The 26,612-nt window shown below is 40.3% G+C and overlaps 1 protein-coding gene across 1 annotated transcript in view; it reads right to left on the reverse strand.

The window, feature by feature from the left end:
- The window catches only part of AGAP1 (ArfGAP with GTPase domain, ankyrin repeat and PH domain 1), a 400,015-nt gene that overhangs the window by 220,918 nt on the left and 152,485 nt on the right, over positions 1-26,612 (reverse strand). The window contains 3 exon segments of the mRNA XM_068407470.1: positions 11,706-11,840; positions 15,468-15,609; positions 19,767-19,852. Of these exon segments, the coding sequence (XP_068263571.1) occupies positions 11,706-11,840; positions 15,468-15,609; positions 19,767-19,852 (363 nt within the window).

The following is a 26,612-nucleotide window of genomic DNA, read 5'->3' on the forward strand; positions in this document are numbered from 1 at the left end:
AAAAGGACGAGCACATCACATGAACCAGTTGTCAGCATCAAGGCAGGCAGTAACAGCCAAGAAAACACAGCACAGGTATTTTAACCCCAGAACTCTCAAAATGCTTTATTAACCTAGGGCGTGCCCAAGGAACAACCAGTTGATACCAAACAAGTTTGATGGAGTCCCCAGTTTCCATAAACCCTTAATAAAACTAGTTGAGCCCCTGTGCCCAACAGTTGAACTTAATAATTGGGATAATTTTCATAACACGGTCCCATCCATCTGCCAACTAACTTTCCAGCTTACTACTTAACATAAAATAGAGGCATGCGTTGCTAAAACAAGTCTACGTGGATCATGGGAAGATTGTTACGTTTGGAAAGACAAAGTTAATGAAATATCAAAATACGTAGAGAGAGGCTATTCAAAAAGTAGTTCTATATTCTACAGACTTACCTCTGAGTTTACAATACAATACTATGCTGTATTTTCCGTTTTCCACAAAATACTAACTAGATCCTGCAACGGACAGAGTCTGGCCATGCTGCTTTGGGCAGGCGCATACACACAACTCAAAAAATTAAGGAAAAGAAACAAAAGAGCTTGATATAAGTGAACAGCATCGATTTACAAAATATACATTAAAGATTGCAATACCCCAAGAATCTAGACATCATTAGAGTAACCATATGAACAGGACAACAAGCTTCTGTATGTCTGAGGGATATTTTTATCCTTAGCAAAGGATTTGGGATGTCCAGATGCCAATAGCTATCCTAGCCCAATACTGCATCCAGCTAAGGTTTATAACCCTCAACAAGCATCTCAAAACACCCCGACTTGGCAGGGCTGACCACCCACAAGCAGCCTTTAATGACTGGCAGTAAAGTTGCCAGTTAAGCAACTCGCTGTTTAAGACTGGTCAACAAACAGGCCGATCCCATCTTCTCTAAAAACTGAAATAAAATGAGTAGCTTACAGATAAAACTCACTGGGCATTTACTGTTGACAAAAATCACATTACAAGATCGGTGTAAATGCTTTTTTTCTACATGGGAAGAGGCAAAAGTTCCACCTTTATGGGCACAAGTTTCCTTCTGCAACACCAGGGACTTACCACTGCAGGCAACACCATCATATCAAACCTCAATTTCAAAGTTAAATTATAAGCAATTAGTTTAAGGATTCTCCAGTTCATAGAGAATGAGGAAAACCCCTGTATTTTAGACTCGGTAGCAAGTGCTGGATGTTTTCTGGCATAGAATTCAGCAGACTAATGCCCACACTTATTCTGGCTTACTACACCCACCACCCCCATACATTCACCCAGGCTTTTAAACTCTTGAATACACAAGTGCTAATCCCAGAGAAGCAAACGGTTTCAATAGGATTTGCATATGCATATGGTTCAGTTGAAAGGGAACGATTTGCAATGCATTTCAGAAATCGCTTTTGAAGAACAATCTATGCTAATAATAAACTTTGATGTTTAAAGTGTGTTTGTTACACAGCAGAGAACATTACAAAAGGATTATGTTTATTACATGAGTTTTAAATGTTTGATAGCTCAGGCAAAAGTATCCCCTTATCGTAAGAGGAAAAAGCAAGCTATTCTCTTTAATAAATGTTACTAAAACACTGCAAACGCACCCAGGAACAGACAAAAGTTACAGAAACTCACACATATAAATGTAACAACAGCATTTTGACAGAGATTTTTGTTTGACAACTCAGGTGAAAGAGCTTCGCTATGCTGTATGCCAGAAATAACAAATACAGAAGAGCAACAATTATTCTCTGGAACCTCAAGGGAGGGCTGGAACCACCACGGCACGATGCACCAACACAACAGTGCGTGGCACGGCTGCTTCTGAACGTTAAGTCAGATTTTCCCACAAGACTCCCCAGGCTCACTATTCCCTCCTACCTTCATTCTGACAGCCTCTACTTTCTACCATGAGCACCGGTTTTGTTTCCAGGTGTCCCAAAAAGCTCTGGTGATGCTCTGAGCAGGCTGGTGTTAGTCTCAGCTGGTTATGTAGCAAGGGGCAGAGGGCATTTTCCCTTGCATCTGTCTTGAGACAAGACACCTTGCATGTTAGCTCTTATTCTTTCATGCAGCAATGCTAAGCCAGCAAAGTCATTTTGTGCCAAAAAATTTGAAGTTAAATCCACAAAAGACAGTTAAAACCAATGGCCAAAGGTCAGCATATCAGGGATAATTAAAGAAATGACACTTTAGATGTTTCACACTGCCCTCTGTATTTGAGAACTTGTTGGACAAGTTGTAAAGAACACAGGCTGTACGGCACCACATGAGGTGTTAACATGTTTTAAGATTTGTCAATAAAAAATTAAGGAGAAAAAAACCATCAGATTAAGCGATCATACCACAATAAAGAGCATCGCAGTAGGAAGAGCAACAAAGACCTGCTAGCAAGCCAGACTATCCCCCAAAACACAGCAAATGAGCCACAGCTTAGATAGGCCCCTTCGAAATAAGACAGATGCAAGTAAGAAAAGGGTTGTCGCTGTAATAAAGAAAACGTAACCTGGCACTTTAAGGAGCTCATGCTCTGCTGAAGCCCTTTTTGGCCCTTCTCTAACCTTGCGGTCAGCTCCGCCACCCTCTGTTACAGCATCATTAGCAACTGCAAAAGCAGGGCTAAAGAATCAGCTGGCTAACAGGAATTACCAAGCAGTATTTTTTTTTTTATCCTCCCATTCGGATACACCCCCCACAGTTGAGCCCCATCAGCAGCCGTGCTGTTACCGCGTTACTCCCTGTGCAATCAGTTTGCTGTTCAGGTCACTTGGCTCAAAAAGAATCGCAGAGATTGTCACTGCTCTTTTCAGCTTCTGGCACCAGCTCCGCCAGCAACTGCAGCATGATAAAATTTAGCAGAGGGATGTTCTTCCATAATTCAGCCTCTGTCAAGCTGACAGGACATCTGACTTACTTCTATTCTGGTTTTCCCTTTTTCTCTATGGAGAACAAGGCTCTGCAAAATGCAAGACAATTTAGCAGCAGCGTTATTTTCCCAAGAAACTAAACACAACAGCGTAACGCAGACTGTAAAATGACAAAGCAGGACTAGATTAGAAATTAAAATCTAAGCAGAAAAAACCTGAAAGCATGTTTCTGCATGACATCAAAAAATGCCATGTATTCAGAGAGGCTTATATCTACAGAGAGACTTATCTCTCTCTATATATATAAATATATAAATGCATTCAGAGAGACTTATATCTACAATGCCCTGCATTTTAAAAAATGCAGTAGTTGATTGCTATAGACTGGAAATGATACTCGATGCTTAACAAAATAACCCCGAGAGCAGAAAGGGTCATTTTTTCAGATATGCTTACAAAACTGAACACAACCTCCGTATCTGGAGAAAGAACAATCATGGTTCCTTCAGATTAGTGCCTATGTTCACATCAGCACACAGAACTAAAACTGAATCGATGGCTGCGATACAGACATTACTGACACATACATATTCAATAGTAATTTTTAATATTAGTTGAAGGACAAATTAATGGGGGGGGAGAACAACAAAAATCACGTTTTATTCACAGCACTGAATGCATAAGCAGATGAGGCAGAACACATCCAGCAACAAAATCTGCAAGTTTACAATACCAGCTGTAGGAAAGGCAGAGGTTTTAAAAAATAAGGAATTTTCAAACTTTGTCCCTCTTCTAGAATTTGTTTTCACTTCAGTTTTTGGTGTTAACGGAAAACAACTAATTGCTTGGAAGACACTCCAGGAATGTGCTTATAACATTTTCTCTCTCAAACACAACTTACACGATCCTATAAAACACACTGCTTATGCCTCTCACCCTCAGGTCTATCGCCAATAAAAAATAATTGACTACCCAACAACTATCATGCCTCCTGCCCCAGCATTTCTCTTTGAGTTTGCATTAAAGGATATAAACCTATTGGACCAATCCTAAATCTTCACTACTGGAAAACTTATTCTTTCTTATTTTGATGAAATAGATCAACATTCATGTTTCCATTTAGTGAAGAATTTGCACATGATGAACTAGGTCTTTCACTTATTGTGCTCTTCAGAAAACGTAACAGCTCTCATCTACTCCATAGCATCAGTAGCTCTGCATCACCATCATCTTCTAGGTTTCAAGTAACATGCCCTACTGCATACACTTCAAATTAAGACCATAAAAAACTGCCATAAAACCCTATAAAACTTAAAAAGTCACACAAAGGGTTCTACAGAGATTACTGTTTTCTACAAGTAACCTAGTGAGTGACACACTTACCATCGCTAAAAACTAAACCTCTCTTGAACTTTTATTAGCACTACATCATTCAAATCCTCTGTACAAATTACAGCACTTCTTAAATGCCATACCCTGGACTATACCTCCTCATCTCATCACTTAATTCCAAGAATGAGAAAAACAGATACAGACACGTCCTTGGAAAAGCTCTTTCTCTTCTTTCCTCCACTCGCTTTTGCATCTGGGTGCAGATCTGAGAAATATGATGGAGCTCAAAGTCTCCAACACCTGCATAGTCCTTGCAATTTTCATGAAAGAAGGCAACCAGGCAAAGGATATGTGAGCGTCCCAACAAACAGCATGGCTGTAACTTCAAACAACTGCCAAGCATGAGGGGAACTGCATACAGAAGAGACCTTGTAAATCCCCAGGGAGAACAGAAAAAAAATCTTGAACCATAATGTATAAAAAGTGTGAATTTCAGTTAAAGAGAAAATACAAATCCAAAGAAAATGAGGCTCTATTAGAGTTTGTTACACTGCTTGCACAAATACCTGCCCTTTCCCAGGCTGGTCATGCTGATGCTAACCGCTCCCCAGGATTAAGACTGCTTCACACTCTTGCTGTTTCTCCATGAAGTGCTCAATTGGTAGAGCTCATTTTGAGACTTGCCACACGATATTGACTTCAATATTGAACAGTTTCCTCCTACCAACTAACACAGGACCCTCCCATAACAACGTAAAGTCTGATATATGATATCAGAACTGGCAGAGAATTTACCATCTAAGGGTATGGGTCTGAGATGTTAAATGGAAATCAGTATGTCTGGGGAGATACTCTGTAGAGACAGAGAAGGAGCCACTAAAAAACACCAATGAAGTTAAATTATTGTTTCCAGAACTGCACAAACTACATCATCTCATTTATTAACACTACATAAGAGTTAAGGGCAGGTAGGAGCAAGGGCAAAGTTTCATACTAAAATAACATCAAGTTCAGAATAAAACGTATGCAGAAACAGACTTTGCAAGACAAGCAATATCAGATTTGTGTATTTATATCTTTTTTTTTCTACTGACTTCAGTTACTAAATCCTTTGAATTTTCTGATTCAGTTATACAAAGCTCAGAAGAAAATTCATAGAATCATAGAATGGTTTGGGTTGGAAGGGACCTTAAAGATCATCTAGTTCCAACCCCCCTACCATGGGCAGGGACACCTTCCACTAGACCAGGTTTTTCAAAGCCCCATCTAGCCTGGCCTTAAACGCTGCCAGGGAGGGGGCATCCACAACTTCTCTAAAGACAGTTTGAAAGATACATTAACACCTACTAAAAATTGGCTCTATCTTCCCCAAGCAATACAAACCAGGAAAAGAAAAATATACCACATGGTGGCATTCCAGTAAAGAATTTATCGAAGTAGAGAATTACCGCTTCTATGCTTGGCTATGCCATGTTCCTGGAGAGACAGACTGCAAACCTGGAGAGGTTCTTGGAGAGACCAACAGACACATCCTCCAGCAAGCAAAAGGTCTTGGAAAGGGCTGTTCCACTGCACATGGACCTAAAGTCCTACTGCCATGAAAGGGTATAGGCTGTTCTGTTTGATTTTTTTTTTTTTTTAAATCAGGAAGCACATGAGGCATCTAAAAAAAAGTACTTCTCCTACATGGAATGAAAAAAAAACCCTGAAATTTGGAAACCTTTGTTGAATAGTAACAGCCTAAATGTGCACACAGTCAGGCTGTTGGTGAGTCCCTCTGGCCAGCTAATGAGCAGCACTAACGAATTTACCAGGCTGATCCTATCCACCTTTGACCAGCCTAAGTAACAAGCAATCAGAGCAGCACATCGCTTGGGACGCGGCGCTGCAGCCCTGAGTGCCCTCCCCAAGGTCCCGGCTGCGCCTTACCGAAACAGAAGGAATTCCAGGAGCCAGAGGACCTGCTCCCCAGCCCCGCAGCACGCTTGGGTCCCCACTGCTCCAGCCTCCCACTCCCCAGCTGGAGAAGCCTTTGGGCTGTATCTAGTGCAAGAGTGAATATTGCCTCTTACTAAAACAGCTCTCAGCAGAATAGGACTGAGACTTTATTTACTTCCCATCACACTGATTAACATTTCCTAATGAAAATACATCTATAAAAGCTGACTTGATAATACTGATGGCAAGTGACAGCCTTTCCCTGCAATCCAGCTGTACGAGGATTAATTTGTCATCTTCCATCCCTTAATGGAGAATTTGTATTTCAAGGTACCTCTTCTAGACACAGTTGTTCAACACAACATTAGAAATATTATTTGTGTTTGGAAATAAAATATTTCTGGTAAATATTTACACACAACAGACACATTCCATAATAAAAGATTAGTTTAATTTGCAAATAAAGCATCCACAAACAGCAGCAACAGCACAGCAGCAGAGCTAAAGGTCCAAATCCTGAGGCAGCAATGGCCTCTGCTATTATATACCTGTAACTCCTGTCTCAATATTCACAGGTTTATTGCTATTTTGAGCATTTTTATTTCAAAATTTTTGTGTTACAGCTATCCATACAAGGTAAAACCTCCCAAATATCTGTTTGACAACTCATGTAACAGATACAGAGATCCTACTGGAAGTACAACAGAATGCGGTATTTGAGTTTTCACCTTCTCCCTTGTTTAGGACACACACCAAGTACTAAAAACCAAACCCCAACCCTAAACAAGCCCCATCCCTAACCAATGCATTTTTCGTAAGGCAGACATGGCAGCAGCAATACCACCCATGCTATCAAGCAAGTTGTGTCAAAGATCTTGCACAAAGTGCCCCTTCACAGGATGCGATCTGTCTGATCCATAGGACCTTCACGGGGAGGCTCTAAACTTTGGCATTGCAGAAATCGCTTCCCAACAAGGTTCATCGGTAACATGTATATATATACACACACACCACAAATATGGTTCTATGTGTTCCTACTAACTACACAAGTGGGTCAGACTGCAAGCCCTTAAGATTGCCTTAATTTCCCCAAAATTAAGAAATTTTGAAGTTGTAATACCACCATGACTAACCAGAAGGTTTTTAGCATTTTGCCTTACACATACAGAATTATAGAAGTAAGTCACAGCAATATACAGGATCTCCATGTTGATATTTCATGCTGAAAGGTGTAACTATTTTCCACCTTCATCTCTAACCAGTGTACATCCCAAGTGAACTGCTAAGCTGCAGCAACAGACTCAACCCTGAACTGAAATTAGATTCAAAAGCTTCTGTTTAACACCCCGTGATGCAAACTACCTCGATGATAAAAGTTTCTCCTCTAAATATCTGAACATTTGTTTTCCCTTTGCGACGTCAGAGAATTGCATGGCATGCAGTTAAATGGGTCAAGGAAAATCTGAACATAAAGCCAGGGAAGACATGCAATTATGAATACATCATGAACAAAAATAAAAGCAATTTTTATGCATTAATGGTACATCAAGCTAATTCAAGAAGGCTAAACTCATTAAAAAGGCATCCTGGGGCAGTACACAGTCACTACAATACTGTGCTGACAAGAAATATTAAAATAATCATTTCCAATGTCATTGATAAAATCCATTCTGATAAGCAGGGAAAAAAAAAACCCTAATTCTTAATTGGGAAGTCTGAAGTAAAATAGATTTTATTAGCATTTGATCTTATTTTTAAAACTTAGCTCCCCTGTCCGACAATTCCCAATTCCAAATATCAAAAGCTAAAAAGAATTTATTATCCTCCATCGCTGGGCATGTTATTAAGCTAATCCCACAGAACCTGGAATTTTTCTTTTCTATTTCAGACACAAATTCCAGGCCTGCTCATGCAGCACTGACTTTGGACAGCATCAGAGATTAGACCCAAGTGGGACAACACTGAAGGTTAAAAACAGCCCTCTAAAATGTTCAAAATCCTGCTTCACTTCAGAATACACTTTTACACGAAACAGCTGATTGTCACACCACCAGATGCCTGAATACTTACTCTGCTTAGGAAATTACAAGCTGTATCACACTACCAAAATGGTTTAATTTGTAAATTATCATTAGGGTAATCCATCATACATTTCAAAGGAATAAAAACCACCATCCTGCCAACTGCTGTTTACAAATCATGGTTTTCGAATTCTTAAAACATTAGTTATCTAAAAATATATCGATGTACATTAATTACGCATCAGCATTCATAAAAAGTTTCTGCAGACAAAAGTGAAATATTATGGTAAAGCCATGTTTGTGTTATAAAAGTATGACCCTACTCTGTGACAAGCAATATCGAGCTGAAGGGGGCCTACAGAAAAGCTGGAGAGGGACTTTTTACAAGGGCATGGAGTGATAGGATGAGGGGGAACGGTTTTAAACTGAAAGAGGGGAGATTTAGATTCGGTATCAGGAAGAATTCTTTCCTGTGAGGGTGGTGAGACCCTGGAACAGGTTGCCCACAGAAGCTGTGGATGTCCCCTCCCTGGCAGTGTTCAAGGCCAGGTTGGATGGGGCTTGGAGCAGCCTGGTCTAGTCACGCTGCTGGCACTGACTCAGGGTTTCCTCAAAATAATAAGAAATGCTTAAGAGCATACTAGGTGAAGGCATCTGCTTAGCTTGTCCCTCCACACCTCATCCCTTCTTTTCCTTGTTCATTGACAGTATTTACATCAAGCAGTGTTTTTTAAAGTCAGACTAGGCTTTCTGATGTCAGATAATCAGCTCCATTTATTCTGGAGAGGATGAGAACACGAAGAGAAGTTATTAACCAGTGTTGTGTGCTGCTTGCTTTTGAGCAAATAGGGCTTAAGTGTCTCTTGAGGGGGACCAAACAGGCAGTCCCTCAAGGGTTATATGGGAGAATTCACTGGCATTTTATAAAAAAAAAAAAAAAACCAACAAAAAAAACGTGGGTATGGGGTCCGAATCATGCAACCAAGCAGACCTTTGGCTCCCCTGTTGAAGAGGGGGCCTGATTCCTTTAGTGTAAGATGGGGAAGAGCCGCTCCAGTTTAACACCAGCTGCAGAGAAGATGTGATACTATGTAGGAGACAGGAAGGTAACAGATTGGCTGCACACAGACCCACAAAGCACTACCATGTTCTACAGCTGACGCGCCAGCGATGTCAACTGACAAACCATTCTAGACAATTTTATTAAATTACATCAGGTGTGGTTATATACATTTTACATTCCGTGCCCATCAACACACAAAGAAGTTGGAACAAAATTGGAGTGTGCGTGTGTAAAACTAGTGTACATGTCACCATACTAGCTTTTATTTCCTATTGAATACAATTTCATAAAAGAAGTAACCTATTTTTTGCTGAAAAAGTAAAAAAAGCAAAGTTATTGTCATTAGTCAAAGGCTTTCACAGCTTTTATGGTCATTACAGCAACGATGATAGAGCCAGCACCGACAGCACTGGCTGGTGCCAAGCGACAGCCCTCCTCAACACACCACCTATCCCCCAGTAAGTCAGCCTCCTGAGGTACCTTACCTTTGTATTTCACATCCTTTTTCTAAAGGAAAGCTAATTTAGAAGTTTTCTTCAAACTTCTGCACTTCTACCCCTTGCCTTTCAAAGGTCTGCATAGAGACTATATGAATCCTCTATAGAAACCACTACAAACCATTGTTCAGCCTACATTCAACCTCAATATCCTTGAGTCGTGCAACCCAAGCATCATTTAATCGAGCGCTCCCTATTAAGAACTTGCACTGTTCATTCACACCCCCTCGCGTAATGGGGTTAAGAAGTTGCTTTGTTTCCTGCTGAAAGAGACAGCAAAAATTATCAGGAATTGGATTTGGTCCCAGACATGTCTCACAACTGTAACACTTTTATACAGAAGCATTCCTAATCCTATTAGTTGGCAAATATTACATAGCTGGTTGACTGCCACGTAGGTAAAACAAAACCTTGACATTTCTTAAACACATGATGTTTGTCAGTTCTTTCTACTTACTATTGAAATTTACCAGAGAGACAAATAAGCTTCCTGGAAGCTTACAAGTTTATCACACTAGCTTTTTGCCAAGAGACTTCTCTCTCAAAAGGTCCCTGAGGTAAAGAGAAGGAAAAAAACCAAGCAGACTGTACAAAGATCGACAAACACAACCACTTAGAATATATAATTAAAAATCTAACTATAGCTAGCACTCAAACACAAATGTACTAACAAAAAACCCTAATGGTTCTTAGAAACTCATATTCAAAACAGAAAATCTAGGCAGTGAAAACAGTAATTTCTGCAACTAGTTCAAGGGAAAACAGTGAGCAAAGCACAAAGATGCAGCTTCAAATGCTCTTCTCTGAAATCCTACCAACAGGATGGATAAAAACACTCTTATTTGGAATTAAACTTAGTGCAGTGCACGTCAGTATTTTCCATTTAGAAGTTAGAATGTTTTGCTTTCTTTTTTCCATTTTAAAGTTAGAATATTTTGCTTTCTTTTTTTAGTTTTAGCTGTCTTTGTACTCATCTCTGATTCATACTGATGTGACACTGTCTCACGTGTAACCACAGATGGCGCAGCTCTTGGCAATGAAAAGCTGGCTACAAAAAAAAAAACCACACCCCAAAACTCAGGAGCTCTGAGAAGTATTTCAAGAGAATTAGAAAGGTTTTTACATGCAGAAGAACTGCTGCGATGAAGAGCTGACAAGTTCAGCCATGAGATATCCACGGCTAGAAGAGCAGAGAGCAAAGCCCCAGGACACCTGGCGGCACTGCCACTAGAGGGTGCACAAAGCCCAGCTCACACAGCAAGGACCAAGCTCAGCCTGGCTTTGCCAGCCACAGAAGTTCTTCCAAGGGGTAACTCTTCCAAAATAGTTACAAACAGTCAGAAAACACTTTTGTCACTCCTTTTTTTGAGACAGTACGCAATGAGCCCGAATACCTCCTATAAGGCAAACTAGAACATTGCTGCTAATGACGTTTTAACTCACCCTTAAGCAGCCAACTTTACTTCTAAACCCTTATACAAGTCTGTCAGTTTCTAACACACCACAAATGCCACAAGTTACTCCTCATGATTACCCTATTCCTACCAATTTTCTCAGTTTATTCTCAATTTCTCAAATATGCAAGACAAGTTTTGGCTACTTTGCACAAATAGCCTCTCAATGTCTCCACAAGCCCTAAATGAAAACAAAGAAAACTTTGCTGAAATAAAACAAGCACCAAAGAAAATTGAAAAATAAATAAAGACTAAAAACAGCTTAAGGTGATTAAGACTAAAAGTGCTGGTAGAAAATATGACAGTGACGTGCTGTATTCAGCATAAGGAACCCTCTACTTCACTTAAGATAATATAACAAAACAATTCCTAAAAATAAGCATTTTTTTAACATTAATGAATACTTGCAAAACACTCAAGTACCTGAGCTATCAGATACTGGTGGTTATTTAAAAAAACAGCTGCAGTATTGTGTGATATACTGGATGAAAAAAATAATCTTTACCATCTTGAAAGACTCTCTCCACATTGAGTCCGTAAGTAGCACAGGTTTCGTAGTAAGTGCATCTCTTGAGATCATTGGATAACTTCCTCGCTCTGGCATCGTCTATGACACGCGGATTACTGGAACTTATAGCATCTACAGCAACAACAGGGAAAAAACCACATATTTAAATATACTTTGAAAACATCATCTTATAATTACCAATACCCAAGCAGTGAGTTTAAGTACAGATTTTTAGAATTTTTAGGAAACAACAGGGGTGCACATCACTCTGATTTTATACTTTGTCTCTAAAATCACCAGCACACTGAGATTTTAAAAACCAGGAGAAACCTAAAATGCTTTTTGGTTACCTTAACTATATTTTTAGGTCACCAGTTGCAAAACATACATAATCACATGAACGGACATGAGCTCTGACGTAAAACACAAAGAAATAAGTGGGTGGCTGATTGATTATTATAAACACGTCAAATGATTTTTAGGCCTCCTATAAATATCAGCACTGGCTTACAAGTAACCTTCACCTGTAGAGCGTGAAGCACAAAACATGACACATTTGTAAGGACAAGGATTTTTTAGGTGGAGAAATAAATGGGATGGGGGGAGAAATGGTACCAGGTATTACTGCCACGCTCAGGGAAAGTGTCAGATTTGCACACAAAAGATGTTTTGCTTTAAAAAAACTTAGTCAACGTAAGACACCTAGGCAAAAAAATCATGGTGGCAGGTAAGAAATAACAAAGCTGTACAGGACTGCCATTATCATGTTGCTAAAAAATCTAGAGTCGATTTCCTTCCTCATGTAACTCTGCCCTGTGTGCTTATTTTCAGTCCTCCCCATTTTTTTAGGCTAGCTCTCTCTGCGTTTTGCTCAGGCACAGAGAGCCAACAGCGTGCTAGCAAGGCCGGGCTGGAAGCAAAGCACTCAGCTAAACCCCAACCCTGAACCCACAGCACACACTATGCCTCGGTCAACGCAGACACTCACCAGTTTAATGTGAAACTGAGAGTTTTGATACAGTCACAGGTTGTGTTGTTGAGCTGGCTTCCAAGTCTCAGCCAAGACTGGATCCAGGAAACTTATTGTAAATGACTGAGTCTCAAACCTTGATGTAAAGGCACCAGTGAGACATTGTGTAAACATACTGCAAAGCCAATAAAAATGGTATTTTTTCTAAATGAATAATACTACTTCATACCTCTCTGCCAAAGCTACTTTTCATGCATGCTTTTTAACCCCGATTTCTAGAGCTTATCCATAGGAGCTGGGAAAAACCTTACACCAGAAAAAAAAAAAAAAAAAAATCCTGCTAACAGATGAAGGAGAAGTTTCTTCATTGCTACTCCATGATAGCGAAGAACTCTACAAAGGTTATACTGCTTGACTATTTCTAAAGTGATATTGGTACGAACAAATCTTAAAAAGCAACATTTTTTTTCCCTAGGAGTACCATGGTAATTCTTAGCTCTGGCAAAACAAGTCTTAAGGCGAGACAGCAGTACTACTTATTCTACAAAACTCTGCAGCTACCACCTTGCCACCATGACAGGCACCGATTGCAGCATTTAGAGCCGCTCAGAAAGTTTTCCCAAAAATCTGCTACTTTCCGTGGCAGCAAAACTACCTTCGTTCTTTGGAAAAAAACGATCGCTTCAACGTGAGCATGAAGACAGTGACTACTGCAGTGCTGTAGTTGAGGCTCCGTTCTGGGCATGACATGACCATATCTCAAACTGATGTTATTGCTGCCTTCTCCTGAGAGCTAATTAATAAAAACAAAGCAGTATTTTGGAAAGCTAACGGCAGATATTTTTTTTGTCATCAGCAGAGGGCGCTGAAAACATTTAATCAGAAAGGAATCGATAAGCAACAGCACGACTTGGACAAGTTTGACTTCTGAAGCAACTTCAGCGCTACAAGGCTGGCCCACCGCAGAAGGACGGGACAGAGGAGAACGTCTGGAAGCATCAGGCAAGCGCGAACATTTTGGGAGAGATTTCATTTCACAAATACTGATCAAAATCAACAAGCTGGATATCAAACAGCTATATTTCAAATACATTTTCAACAGGTGTATTTATATATTTCATGTATTTCATTTCACTGCACTATTTGACAGCCAGTGTAGCCAAAAAGCTGTATTTTCTTCTAATGCTGGCTCCCAGAATTAGCAGCATTTCCATCTTCAGTCACATTTTTTTAAATCCCCCTTCCATCAAGTGCTGCAACAGAAAATGAACTTTGAAAAAACAAATTCCTTTCTGGTAATAATGGGAAGGAGATGGAAAACCATACCTCAAAGTGTCAAAAATGCAGAAAAAAAAAACCACCTCAGGGAAACATTACCCCCTCTCCTTTTCCAACTCCAGCTTTAAGCTGACAGCATGGCTCTCCAAAGCAGTTCATTTCTGCTTTTTGGCTGTAGTTTCTGCTATCCTAAGACTTTTTGTGTGCCTACTTCCCTTTTCATTTTTTTTTATCATCCGTTTCTGCCTAAAGCCCAGTTGCGATTCCTCCTCCCGTGCTGCCCACACTTCCCCTGCCTTCACGCGGCTGTGCTGCAGCCAGGCAGGGGGAAAGCAAATTGCTCTCTGACCACAAGACCGACAGAAGCACAAGCTGAGAAAGCAGTGAAAAGCTTCAACATCACCAAAACTGGTGGCATACACTCAAAGGGAAGATGCCCAAATTCAAGTCTACAAGAGCAACTCGTGACACTCCTCCCTCTAACACAGCGCAGTAATCTGACAATGTATTGAGAGCAATGCTTCAGGATGAAGGAACTCACAAAAAAAGTCTGCGTTACGCTTCCAAAACAGCAGCTCTGTAAAGTAAGAATTCTGAAATCTATGCAGGAACTCCTCATTTTTGGTAAGAATTATCACAGGAGGGACACCTATGTGGCTAGGTGTAGAGCAGCCTCACCTCTTGTTTGTCTCCATGCAGCAAACCAACTGCAATATGGGAAACTGCTGAAACATTCCTGTGATGTGCTGGCAAAACAAGGCAGGGAATAGCCAAAAGACAGCTCAGATGCAAAAGAAACTGAAATATCGCTGGTACCTTTCCCTTGCCACATTTCCGTATAAGATAGATGTGGCTTGCTCCTGCTCCAGAAGGGGTTTTGGAAAAACAGAATCATGAGGGACTGTTTCAGGAGGCTGAAAGCTGAATTTCCTTTTGGTTTGAAGAATGGTATGCCTGAGAGATCGCACAAGGGCACAGTTCTGTTCTGTTTCTTAACACGGTGTTGAAGGTTTTCGATCCCTGATCCATCTGTCTCCTAGGAATGCCAAGGTATTGATCACTTCTAGACTGCCAAGCTAAAGGAAACCTGTCTCACTTCAGAACTTCGTTACACGACTGATTCACCTGCTCAAATTGAACATTAGCATCTCCTTGCTGATCAAGAAAACCACCACGACTGGCAAGCACTGAAAATATTTTTTAAAACATTCTTTTAAGTCATCATTGCTGAACCCCTACACTCCTCCTCCCAAGGATGCTGCTGCATGGATGTTTGTCTCCCATCTCAACCCAGTCCTCGCAATGTCACAGCCCTGAAGGAAGCCAGCCGAGGAAGCCCAGATGGCAGACCACCACCCTGCTGATTAACCAGCAGTTTATCCACAAGCTCTCATCATCAGACGAGTGGCAGTGCTGATTCAAGAGAGGGAAAAGGACAGGACATGGCTTTGCCAGCTTAGAACAGTCTATACAGTCACAGAAATACACTCATAAATCAAGACTGCACTTACCCTGGGTTCCCACTAGTACCATTGGAATTTCACTAGTGTTACGATAGTTGGCCATACGGCTGTAGTAGTGGTAAACAGTCTGGAAGCTAATTTCATCTTCCAAGCTGAAGACAAATATAACAGCATCCACCCACATGGCAAACTGCAGAATAAAAGTGGAAAACGCATACGGTGAGAAAAGCAGTGAGAAGTTAAAAAAGGGAAACATTCTTAACTTGCTTGGAGGGAAATACACATCAAAAAAACTTTGTTAGTGACAATAACCAAGGCTTTAAAAATGGCATATCATTACTAAAATGATGAATCGACATTCATCGCTCCACAAGTGATGGGGATCTGGGATACACAAAGGCTTTTCCCCATGCTCACAACTGCATCTCTTCCTCACTGGTACATGGTATTACAAGCCCAACTACTATCAGCGCACATTGGTTTGGATTCACAGAAAAAGAAAACATCACAGCCTCAGATATCTGAATTTGTGAATTATAAATGAAAACCACTTATCTCTAGGCACTTGAGTGCCCTATTTAGTGTGTTATTTCCTCCCTCCCGTGCTTTACATGCATGCGTGCTGATGTTTCTGTTAATGCCAGGACAAGTATCATGGCTGTGGTTTTACTAGCATTGCTAGTAATTCTCACGTCTTTATCAATGTCCAAAAACATTCATTTCAAATTTTCAATTCTTCACTATAAAGACACTCTAGCTGAGCAAAGAGTATTGAACATCTCATTCAGCTTTCAGTGTGAACTATTCCCTCGTGGCATCAGTGATCTGCTAAAAGACATGCATACACACAGGCCAAGGCAAGGTGCTGCTTCAGTGACCATGCAAGTGAAAAAGCTTTAGCTCACAAGTGGAATAAGATTGTTTAAACATATTTGACATAACAGTAAATATATACAGGACATCAAAAAAAAAGACTGAAGTTAAGCTTACCTCACTGCCTTTATTTTTCCCTAAGTGACTCCATTCCTACCCAAATTTAGACCAATGGAAACAAGTTTCAGCCATTAGTACTCACACTTTTTATTACTACTACAATACGCCAGGTAAATCAGGGACACACTGAACATAGAGACACCTGCAAGAAGGTTCATTTGGGAAGTGTTTATATACATTTTGCTGAGTTTTACGAGACTAGCCTCGGTTTATAAGCTCTTCAGCTCCAGCAGCTCTTGCAGTTTTGTTTCTGCTCTTGCAGTGCTTAAACTGGTTCAATCACTAGTGTGTAGATTCACACGATCTCAGGCTTTAGTAAGGCACCCCAAGCTGGCATATATGCAAAGGGAAGAAAAAAGAGCTGGCAGTATGAAGTTACATACTGAAGTTGCTGAGCTCATTAAATTTTCCTTTTTTAGAAGCAAGAGCTAGTAGCAATTCTTGCTTATTTTTCGTTCAGCTTATTAGCTAATAATTTAAGTTAATGTGCATATTGATGACTGTATTGTACTTGAAACCACACATGTCTCTTAGGGTTACAACATAAAAATAGCCAAAAACGTTTTGAGGTTTTCAAGACAGTCAGGAGGACAATTATATAAATGTTAAGGACAGGACTATCTACACACAGCAGTAACTGCCAGAATAACGTCAACTACCACACTATTAAATTTGAACTATTCAAACCAGAAGATCAAACCAAAGGAGCCAGAGACAGCATCATTACTGTGGACTTGGTTTTGGATCTTACTGTAAAATGGTTCTTGCTGACTGGACTCAGCAGCATCACCCCAAGAACTCGTCCTTACAGATACAACATCCTTGAAGCATCATTTAGGAAGCTAACAGTGTCTCTAAATTTTGTTAATGTTTCATCAGTGTGTAGCAGCAGCCTTCTAATGAAGATTATTAAAAAAATCCAGAGGGTGGTTATTCAATGGAGCTCCTCCAGACACAAAATATTTCCAGTAATTCCTTACTTCTCTTTTTACATTAAACTAAGTTTACGCTTTGTGGATACCAGACTTGTGATATTAAAAAACAAAGGAATTTTGGAAAACACGCAGAAGGTCTGGAAACCCAGGATGTCTCATCCATATCACTGTGCAGAAAACAGCTTGAAAGAAGGAGGACAGCCCAGCTGCTGATACACAAATCCATCTTCAGACTTACTGCTGTGATTGAGCATATCTGTTTGTTCAAGTTCAAACAAAACCAAACCATAAACAAAAGTTCCAAATTTAAAAAAAACAGCACGCGGCACCTCCTTATAGCTCAGTTGCTATGTTAATTTGGTTTTACAACAGGCGGCCACTACATTTATATCAGATCACAGCAAGAGTAAAATCAAACCTGGTTGAGCAAAAGCAATGGTCAATATGCACAAACTGAAGCAGCACCAGCTAGTGCACCTCATCACCTCTCTTTCTATGAAATGAGATTTATTTTCAATTATTTTCATCTTTGAACAATCTTACGTTAGATGAGAGAGAGAGAGTTTATCAATCCAGAAAGTGAGTCTCCAGGTGAGCTCATTCTTCCTCCCTTCCTGCCATGAAGGGGACAGCAAACAGACATGAGCCGCAGCCTTTGCACTGAAGCAAGGCAGGCAGCACCTGGGGAACTCTCCCCCAACCCAATCTGTTGAGTGCCAGGAAGGCTGCAGCTCAGCTCATTCCTTATTGAAGTTGTAATTCTATCCCAATTATCCATAAAAATATACCGTACTGTTGCAAAAAGCAGAGTCTTAAGGCTAAGATAACCAACCCTCTCTGTAACATAAGCAAATAGTGAGAGGTAAACATTTTCCTTCTGATAATGTTCTATTTCCATTACACAGTTATAAATATTCATGAACCCAGCAGTTTTAATTCCAGGAATTAATAAACAGATTAAAGAGCTTTAATATACATGCAAGCAGAAGTTATACCAAAAAATCCAAAGATAATTTACATGTGAAACACATCTTCTAAGAAGTGAAAGAGCACTAACACCTTAAACCTTTCCATACTCATAATTTGCTGAAGAACCAATCTCAGCCACATTAGTAATTAAAACCCCCAAATTTACCTAACATAGATCAAAAGCAAAACACTATGTCTGTTTATTAGTTTGCAGTTAGTTCCACTGACCTCTGCAAAACCAATTCTTCACGTACAAAAATATTTAGATTGCTGTGTGTACCTTTACATCTCCGGTATTTATGTTTTTATAGGAGTGAATGTTCTCTAAGCATCAGACCCTGGAAACTGTTGTGTACTTCAGCCAAATTACTCACAGCCTCAAACAGAGCACTTTTTTTAGGCTCATGCTTCACAAGGCTGCAGATGTGTCAGCGACACTAATCTGTTGTTTTTAACTTCCTTCCAGGATGTCTCTCTCGGTCTCCGTTTCCTCCACCTCTTCTCTTCTCCTTTGTCTGGGCACCTTCCCCCCTCCATGCTCTAATCCTCCTTGCAGCTAAGGAGCAATAGTGGAGCATTGAAACACAAGCTGCTGCTGCTGGCACCGCTCCCCTTCAGCTGTTTGGCGATAGCACAGTTCCTGCTGCTAGATTTATATGTTTTTATTTGAAGCTGATCCACCACTGAACAGCCAAGCAAAGCAAGGCCAGCGGCAGCTACCACACTCGAGAAACCTCACTAGTGCCCAGGTAAGAGGAGGTAGAGGGGAGACAAGGAGGATGCCTGAAGACAAGGGCACTGCCTGCAGCCAGGCTGGCAGAGAGTCTGCGGTGATTTAAGCATCACATAAGCAAACGCTTCACATCACTCAAAATAGAGCAATGGAGTTAAGCACTCAAAACCACAAGTGTCTTCTCAAAGGCAGATCCCCACGAGTCACCTTGTATGAGACAAGGAGGTAACACGCCGTAGACAGAAACCAAGTCAGACATTGAGAACTCAGTGGTGCTGAACTGGAACTTGCAAAGTTGTGTCTTAAACAGCACAGGGAGCAAAACGTGGAAGCAATAGGGAATGCAAAGATTTGTACACAAGTATGTGTGTCACTGTGCATACATCTACTTTGTATTTTAACAATTTTAGAGATTCTAACCCAGAAGAAATCTTAGTAACATGCAATTTTGTGGTCACTGGAAGCATATTGATTAGGTATTCAACATAAGCTAGCCATATATCTTTATTACACAGTTTCACAATGTAACTGAAATCCCAAATAATTTCTAAACAGAATTTTTCACCTGAGGGCAACACATACTTTTTTCCCAGCAGAAAGATGAGCAGGACCCAGGAAAGAACAAAACAAAGCCAGTTCTCTTAAAGGAAGTTTTTTTTTAAAAGAAAGGAAAGGGTGGTGGTAAGGCTGATAAAGCTCTATATAGGCAATGCTCACCTGTGCCTCTGGAGGGCCCCCTTCATCTCTAATCAGCAGCAAATAGCTTTGTCCATCAACTACTATCTCCTTCTTGAATCTCCCACCTGTCACACAAAGTAATTCATTACAGAACAGAAAAAAACAAAAAAAAAAACAAAAAACAAAAGAGAAAAAGGCTTCGCTTGTGGAAAAAATGTGTCCTTAAGATCTTTCATAAATTAATGAACTACTGTGAATATAAGTTAAGTGCATATGCATACGCATTGGAATTACTTAAGAAAGTTCAGTCACATACTTTAAAAATAAGGCTAATGTGGAAAAAAGCCAAATAATTGCATTACAAACACTAACTCCCATGTTAGGTGTACTTGGGTTTGATACTTATAGTTAAAAGACAGTCACCTTTGTTATATATTATGGTGAGAAAGGTATCTGCAAGAACAGCAAACGTGGGACTGTTGTATACAAACAACATCACGTATTAGAAGTAAAATAAATGTCTTGTGGGAATGAGCATTTCCCCAAGAGAAGCCCAGTTTTCACAGCACACATGTAATGTTATGAAAATGATACTTCTATATTCACAAACCACAGTTAGGGGAAAATACTAGACACATGTTAGACAAAAAACTACAATGGTGGTATCTCTGTAGAGATGTGCTAAACTAACAGAGAACATTGTGCCACTTACTAGCAGGATGAGTTAAAGACCTGTTTTGAAGATCTAGATAAAAAGAGCAGAGTCACAGCCTCCAGCCAAATTCTATTCCTGATCCTATTATTTCAGGGAGATGTAGAATATTAAGTGCTTGTGAAAACCAAAGAGCTGGCACCAAACCTAAGACACCAACCCAGGGCGTGCAGCTGCACTGTCACCTTCTCTCTCCACCAGCCTCATGGGGACTCCAAGCATGACCCGAGGGCAGAAATGGGATCACTTTCCTTTGGGGTTATGCATATTTTGGGCATCCTGCTGTGTCTCGTGACAGACTTCAGATAATGACAAATCACGTTTAGGGTTTCTGGTGTGACCGAGCATAAGCCAGGATTAGCAAACTTGGCCTAAGAGGTTGGGTTGCGTTTAGGCTCCTCTCCTGGAAGCAAAACCACTCTTATCTCCCTGCCTAAGCCACAAAGGCCCCAAGGCCTCCATGCTTCGCATCGTCCAACTGCCTCACATCTGAACTTACCAGATTAAGATAAAACATTATCTATTAACACACCCTGAACTTCTTTCTTCACTCCTATTTTTTTAAACTGGAATATTTCAAATTTGAACCCTATTTCCCAATTACACTTACTTCAGAACTTGTCATACTATCAAAACCAATGCATTTAAACACGTGGTAGGTGAGCAAACAACTCTGACTTGTTCTCCAAACAAGCTCTCTAAGCAAATAGGTCAGCCCATACAGGTTAACGCTGATCCTCAAAACATTTGCACAAAAATTGCTAGCCTTAGGGAAACCACAGACTGCCTCAGACCCACCACTCCCCCAGCCCAACCATTACAGCATGTTTCAAGTCAAGATCACTCAACAGTTCAGCTATGTGCAATATTTAAGCACATTTAAACACATTTCATGTTTAATAAAAGACATAAGAACAGGGGAGTTTGTTTGTGGGTTTATTTTGTTGATTTTGTGTTGGCTTTTTGTTTGGTTTGGGGTTTTTTCTTTATTATTTTTTTAATTTTCTTTATAAGCCTAACCTATTATGAAGAGCTTAGCAGTACCAAGCATGCAATAATTAAGACTGTCGCACTTCTGGTTGTTTAATTGCACAGAAGCAGAACAGCTATGTATAGCTTTTAGATCTTGCTTACAGACTGGATTTCAATTTTGCCTTTGAACATCAAGTGGCAGATAAGTATATACCATTAGTGAACTTAAAAAGAATAATCAAAACCAAGCATAAAACTTTGAAAGGAAACTAGTCTCAGCTCTCAGGAACTGAATTTCTATTAACCAGATCATTATTTCTATACATTGTCAATTAATTGTATATGCTTCATAATGAAATGTTAAATAAGATGAATTACTTAATATACAGCCCTCCAGAGAGGCTCTTTAAAGCTCTAAGTAACAATGGAAATGCAGTATGTATGTGATCGAAGAGTGAAAGTTCTGCTTAATTGCCATTTCCTATTTCCTTTTTTTAAACACTGAAAGTTCACACAGCTAATTATAAAATACCATGAACTGAACAAGTTTAAGAGCCAACTCATTATTCCCTCTTGTCCTTTCAGGTTTCACTGTATCTTCAAACAGTCCTCAGAGGTGTAAAGAAGGTACAGACAAGGTGAAATAAAAAGCTTAAGTAGAGAATTTGGAAAAAAAAAAAAAATCCATGGATGTAGTATTAAAATGTATATACACAGATCACAAATCTGAGCACTACGAGATTTATGCTTGAGAGCCACTTCAGATTCTGTTTGTGGGAGCAGGTTTGAGAAGTGCACCATATTTAACAAACAGGATGAAGTTACCCAACAGCTCTCTTCCTACATGAATCCCCACTAAGTGTAGAGCTTGTAGATATCTGCTCCTCGCCTTCCCCAAAAACCCCTGCATGTGGAGCTCAATACAATGCTACCATATTTTTATTTCCAGTATTAAATTCAGATCTTGACATGCCATACCACTTCACCACGGATTGTCACGCTGGAAGAGCAGCGCTGCAGTCAACCAGCACACAGACAATTTACATCTATTCTAGTGGCTTCTTCACCCTTAAAAGCTGAGTGTGCTCATTATCTGGAATATGCACTAGTGCCTTGCACATCCTCATGCATTCATTTATTTTTGTTTGGGTTTACGTATTTCACAATAAATAGTTTAAACCTAATAACCCCCCCAAGAAAAATGTTTAAAAGAATGCCCTGCACTTCCAACCTGTAATAAGCATTGAAAAACAAATCCAAAGCTGGAACAGGAGACTCGTGCTCATCCCCCAAATAAGAATTATTTTATGCAAACTGGAGATCAAAGCAGGATGCATCCATATTAACTTGTGCTTCTACACCACTAAAGAGCCCTTATCATGAGCACATCACAACATTAGGTACTACACAGAATAGAGAGCGAGAAAATCTACCTAAACATCAAGAATTTACACAAACAAAAGTATAAACACTGAAGAATATGGACTTCTGCCAGTGTACAAAACCAAGGCTCTGTGCCTGTCTTGCAGATATCTGTGGTCACAAGATCAAGGCAAACAACAGACCAATTTTGCCTTGGACTGATGAGCCCTGACGTGACCCATCTCCAGGCTGGGCAAGTAAAGCCAGTGCGAGGGCAGTGATTTTGGGCTGGTTTGACTCGGGACAGCACTGCACTAGTGACTTTTTTTTAAAATATATCTTTGGAGTTTGTAAAGCATCACAGGGTCATTGGGAAAGAAGAATTAGACAGATCAGCCAGTCCAAATACTGAACTACCACTACCTGTCAAAGAAGTCAGGAAGCCTCCCATGCGTACAGAATACCACTGTATTTTTCTAAGGATCTGTATAAATGATGGAGCCACAAGACACCGGCTAAGCTGACTACACTGAAAACAAAGAAACAACCTCCTTAACCTAACGAATGAGCTCAAAAACCACAGCACTAGTCCCAAGAGATGTGGCTAGCTTTGTTCCACTCCCGTCAGTATTATGGCACATGCATCTTTTTAATGAGGGAATTTCTCAACTCCCATATATACCTGCCAAAGGAGGTCATGGAAAGATAACAACTGGCGGCCTGACCACAGCTCTGACGGATGAAGCAATCGCTCCTGCCGTGTCCTAACAGGCACATCAAAGCACAAAGATGCTAGAGCACAAGGCGTGCAGTCAATAGCTGAGCTACATCTACTTGCAGCCCCAAGCCAGTCTCTAAAGCTGTGTAAAAGACATGCCAGTGAATACCTAAACAACTCTCTACAGACAGACAGATGGAGCTGGAAACTGTTTGCATGAAATATCACAGCAATTTTATAAAAACAAATCATTGAAACTGTGTGGAAGCTTTAATTTTGGAGGATTTTAGTATGTGGTTTATTTATTTTCTCTAAAACTCTGTATTCATAAATCGCTGCATTATTCCTAGTTTTCCAGGGCAAGATCATTATCAATTCACACAGACTATTTCCAGACATGTACAGAATTCCGCATAAGAAGGCAAACATTACTCCTGTGTGCAAACTACACACAGTACCCACACTAGAAGACACAGAGCGGTGCTTCTGATGCAGCCCATAAAAACACCCACTCTCGCATGTGCGTTAGGCCAGATTCCTACTACAAAATGCTCCAGATAAAAATACAGCTTCCATCAATATGAAGCTAAATAAGTTCTATGCGTCAGCGATTTACAACCACAGCCAAAGACCCATCACAAGTCCAAACACCAGGCTAAGGGAATCAATAAAATCTTCCTAATCCCATTTCTATGCATGTCACTCTACGAAGGTTAGTGCTTTGGATCAGCAGGAATATGAAACCATCCTTCGATAAAAACTGATACTGATTTTAAATACCGCATACATCTGTAACCAAAGGTGCTCTATATTGCAAAAGCTTTATATTACATAGGGAATTCCACCGATGAAGGTTTTCATACGGCTACGAAAGCCTTTCCGCCTCTTCCTCTAGCTGAGAGCTGTTTCACCGCGTAATTGCTCACCAAAGCAACCCCAGATTTTCGCACTGTATCTCCAGGCTCTTTATTCAATCAAACTGACATGGGGATGAAGTTATTTGGCCATGTGAGAAAGATAAATTCAGGGGGCTGGCCACATGACAAACCCAGGCAGCAGCTGAATGTCTACCACAGCCACAGGGCAGGGCAGGCAGGAATGGATAGACAGAAGGTAAGACTGAAGCAGGCATAAAAGCCTGCATTTCATATTCCAAATGACATGTGAATTTTGACAACAGTAGTCTCACGAACACAGATTCTCTCTCCCTCTTCCCCCTCCCCCCCCCCGCCCTTAAGATGCACAGGACAGTGCCAAGAATTGAGCTCCTCTTCAGGGAAATGTGTTAAAAAGTCATTTATTCCTTCCGATTATATGTACATCATTTCAGGAGCAAATATACGAAAATCATTGGTTAAGCTCAGAAAAAAAAAAGAAATGCTTGCAGATCTTCTGCACCTAAACAGCAGCACCAAAACGACTGCAACAGCCCAGTAAACCAATGCCAGTGTTGCAGCTCAACGTCACCCAGAATTTTTATTTAAATAAACTATGCTTTCAAAGTGTTTTTTCTCAGCATTTCCCAATAAAGCATATCATCACACAAGAACCATTCAGATTCAATTTTCACCACGTCAAGTTGTGCTCAGTGTTTGATGTCAGTTCGTATTGGTATTAGCAGCAGAGAAGTTATCACAAACCATCATTCAGCCACGTGTAAAGTTAGCTTTTGGGTATTTCCTTAATGCAAATATTGGGCTAAACAATTCTTCAGAAACCAAACGTGGTTGAGCTGGGTTGAGCGTATAACCACAGAAGTGCAAAGATTGGGGAACCATCGCTCTCGCACAAGACTACAGCCACAAGCAGGTAACTGCACCAGCTTCCCAACAAAGTACCTGGGTTAAAAAAAACACAAAACCAAACCAAACCAAACCAAACAAACACCCCACAAAAACCGACAACAGAACCTCGAATGAGCTTTTCAAAACTCACCACACCTACTTCTCTTGACAGGTAGGTTTATGATATATTTTAGGAAATTAGACTGTATCATGGAGTAGTGTCGGTCTCTTCTCCCACATAACAAGCAATATGACGAGGTGAAATGGCCTCAAGTTGTGCCAGGGAAGGTTTAGATTGGATATCAGGAAAAAATTCTTCACTGAAAGGGTTATCAAGTACTGGAACAGGCTGCCCAGGGAAGTGGTGGAGTCACCATCCCTGGAGGGATTTAAAAATGAGTAGATATGGCACTTGGGGACATGGTTTAGTGGGACTTGGCAGTGCTGGGTTAACAGTTGGACTTGATGATCTTAAGGGTCTTTTCCAACCTAAATGATCCTGTGACTAGACTATTCAAGTTCTCCCTGAAGTATCAAGGGATACTCAATTAAAGCAAGGCACAGCCACAGGCACAAAACATGTATGTTGTAATATTACATCATATAGATCATCTTATCATTACATAAAAACTGCCAAAGAAGCACTAATATATCTTGTAATCCCATGAAAAGAAGGTTTAGAGGCCTTTACTGCTGGAATTTTAGTAGCAGCTGCAATGACATTTAACAACTTAATTTTGAGATAACATTCATTGACATATTTGCAGTGCTTTTACAGAAGGCCAGATGAGATGGGTCCACAAAACCTGGTGGTGATTTGAATGTAGATCAACTGAATTTTAAGTTTCTAAGTGTTATGGAAAACATAGCTTATGCTTCCAAAAAAAAGCATTAGCTACTCAAGTTGCATAGAATAAGAGACCATAATTAATGCCACTTAATATGGTTAGACAGAAAATGGAGGGGTGGGGGCTTCACCTTGAGGATAAATACAGGTAGTTATGTTGAATGATATTTTTGCAAAGCTCTGCGGTCTCATTTCCAAGCAACAGAAAATTTAACAGATAGACTAGTGCAGTCCTGAACTGCCTGAGTGGGACTGCACATTAAGCAAACGAGGAACAGGGTGACATCCTGCTGCAACCCACTCCTGGCTCAACACCAGCCAAGCAGAATGAAATACACAGCAGTTGCTTCCATTACCTTTAAGCAGTTGCCAGCATCTAAAGAAAAAAAAATTGCAGTGCTTCACAGACCAGTCTGGAAAGAGCATTTATTTGAGCCAACCACATGTTATTACACACAAATGCAGTTATCAGCGTTTGGGTGCAGGGAGG

Source organism: Nyctibius grandis, chromosome 9, assembly GCF_013368605.1.
Source record: "Nyctibius grandis isolate bNycGra1 chromosome 9, bNycGra1.pri, whole genome shotgun sequence".
NCBI classification, from domain to species: Eukaryota; Metazoa; Chordata; class Aves; order Nyctibiiformes; family Nyctibiidae; genus Nyctibius; species Nyctibius grandis.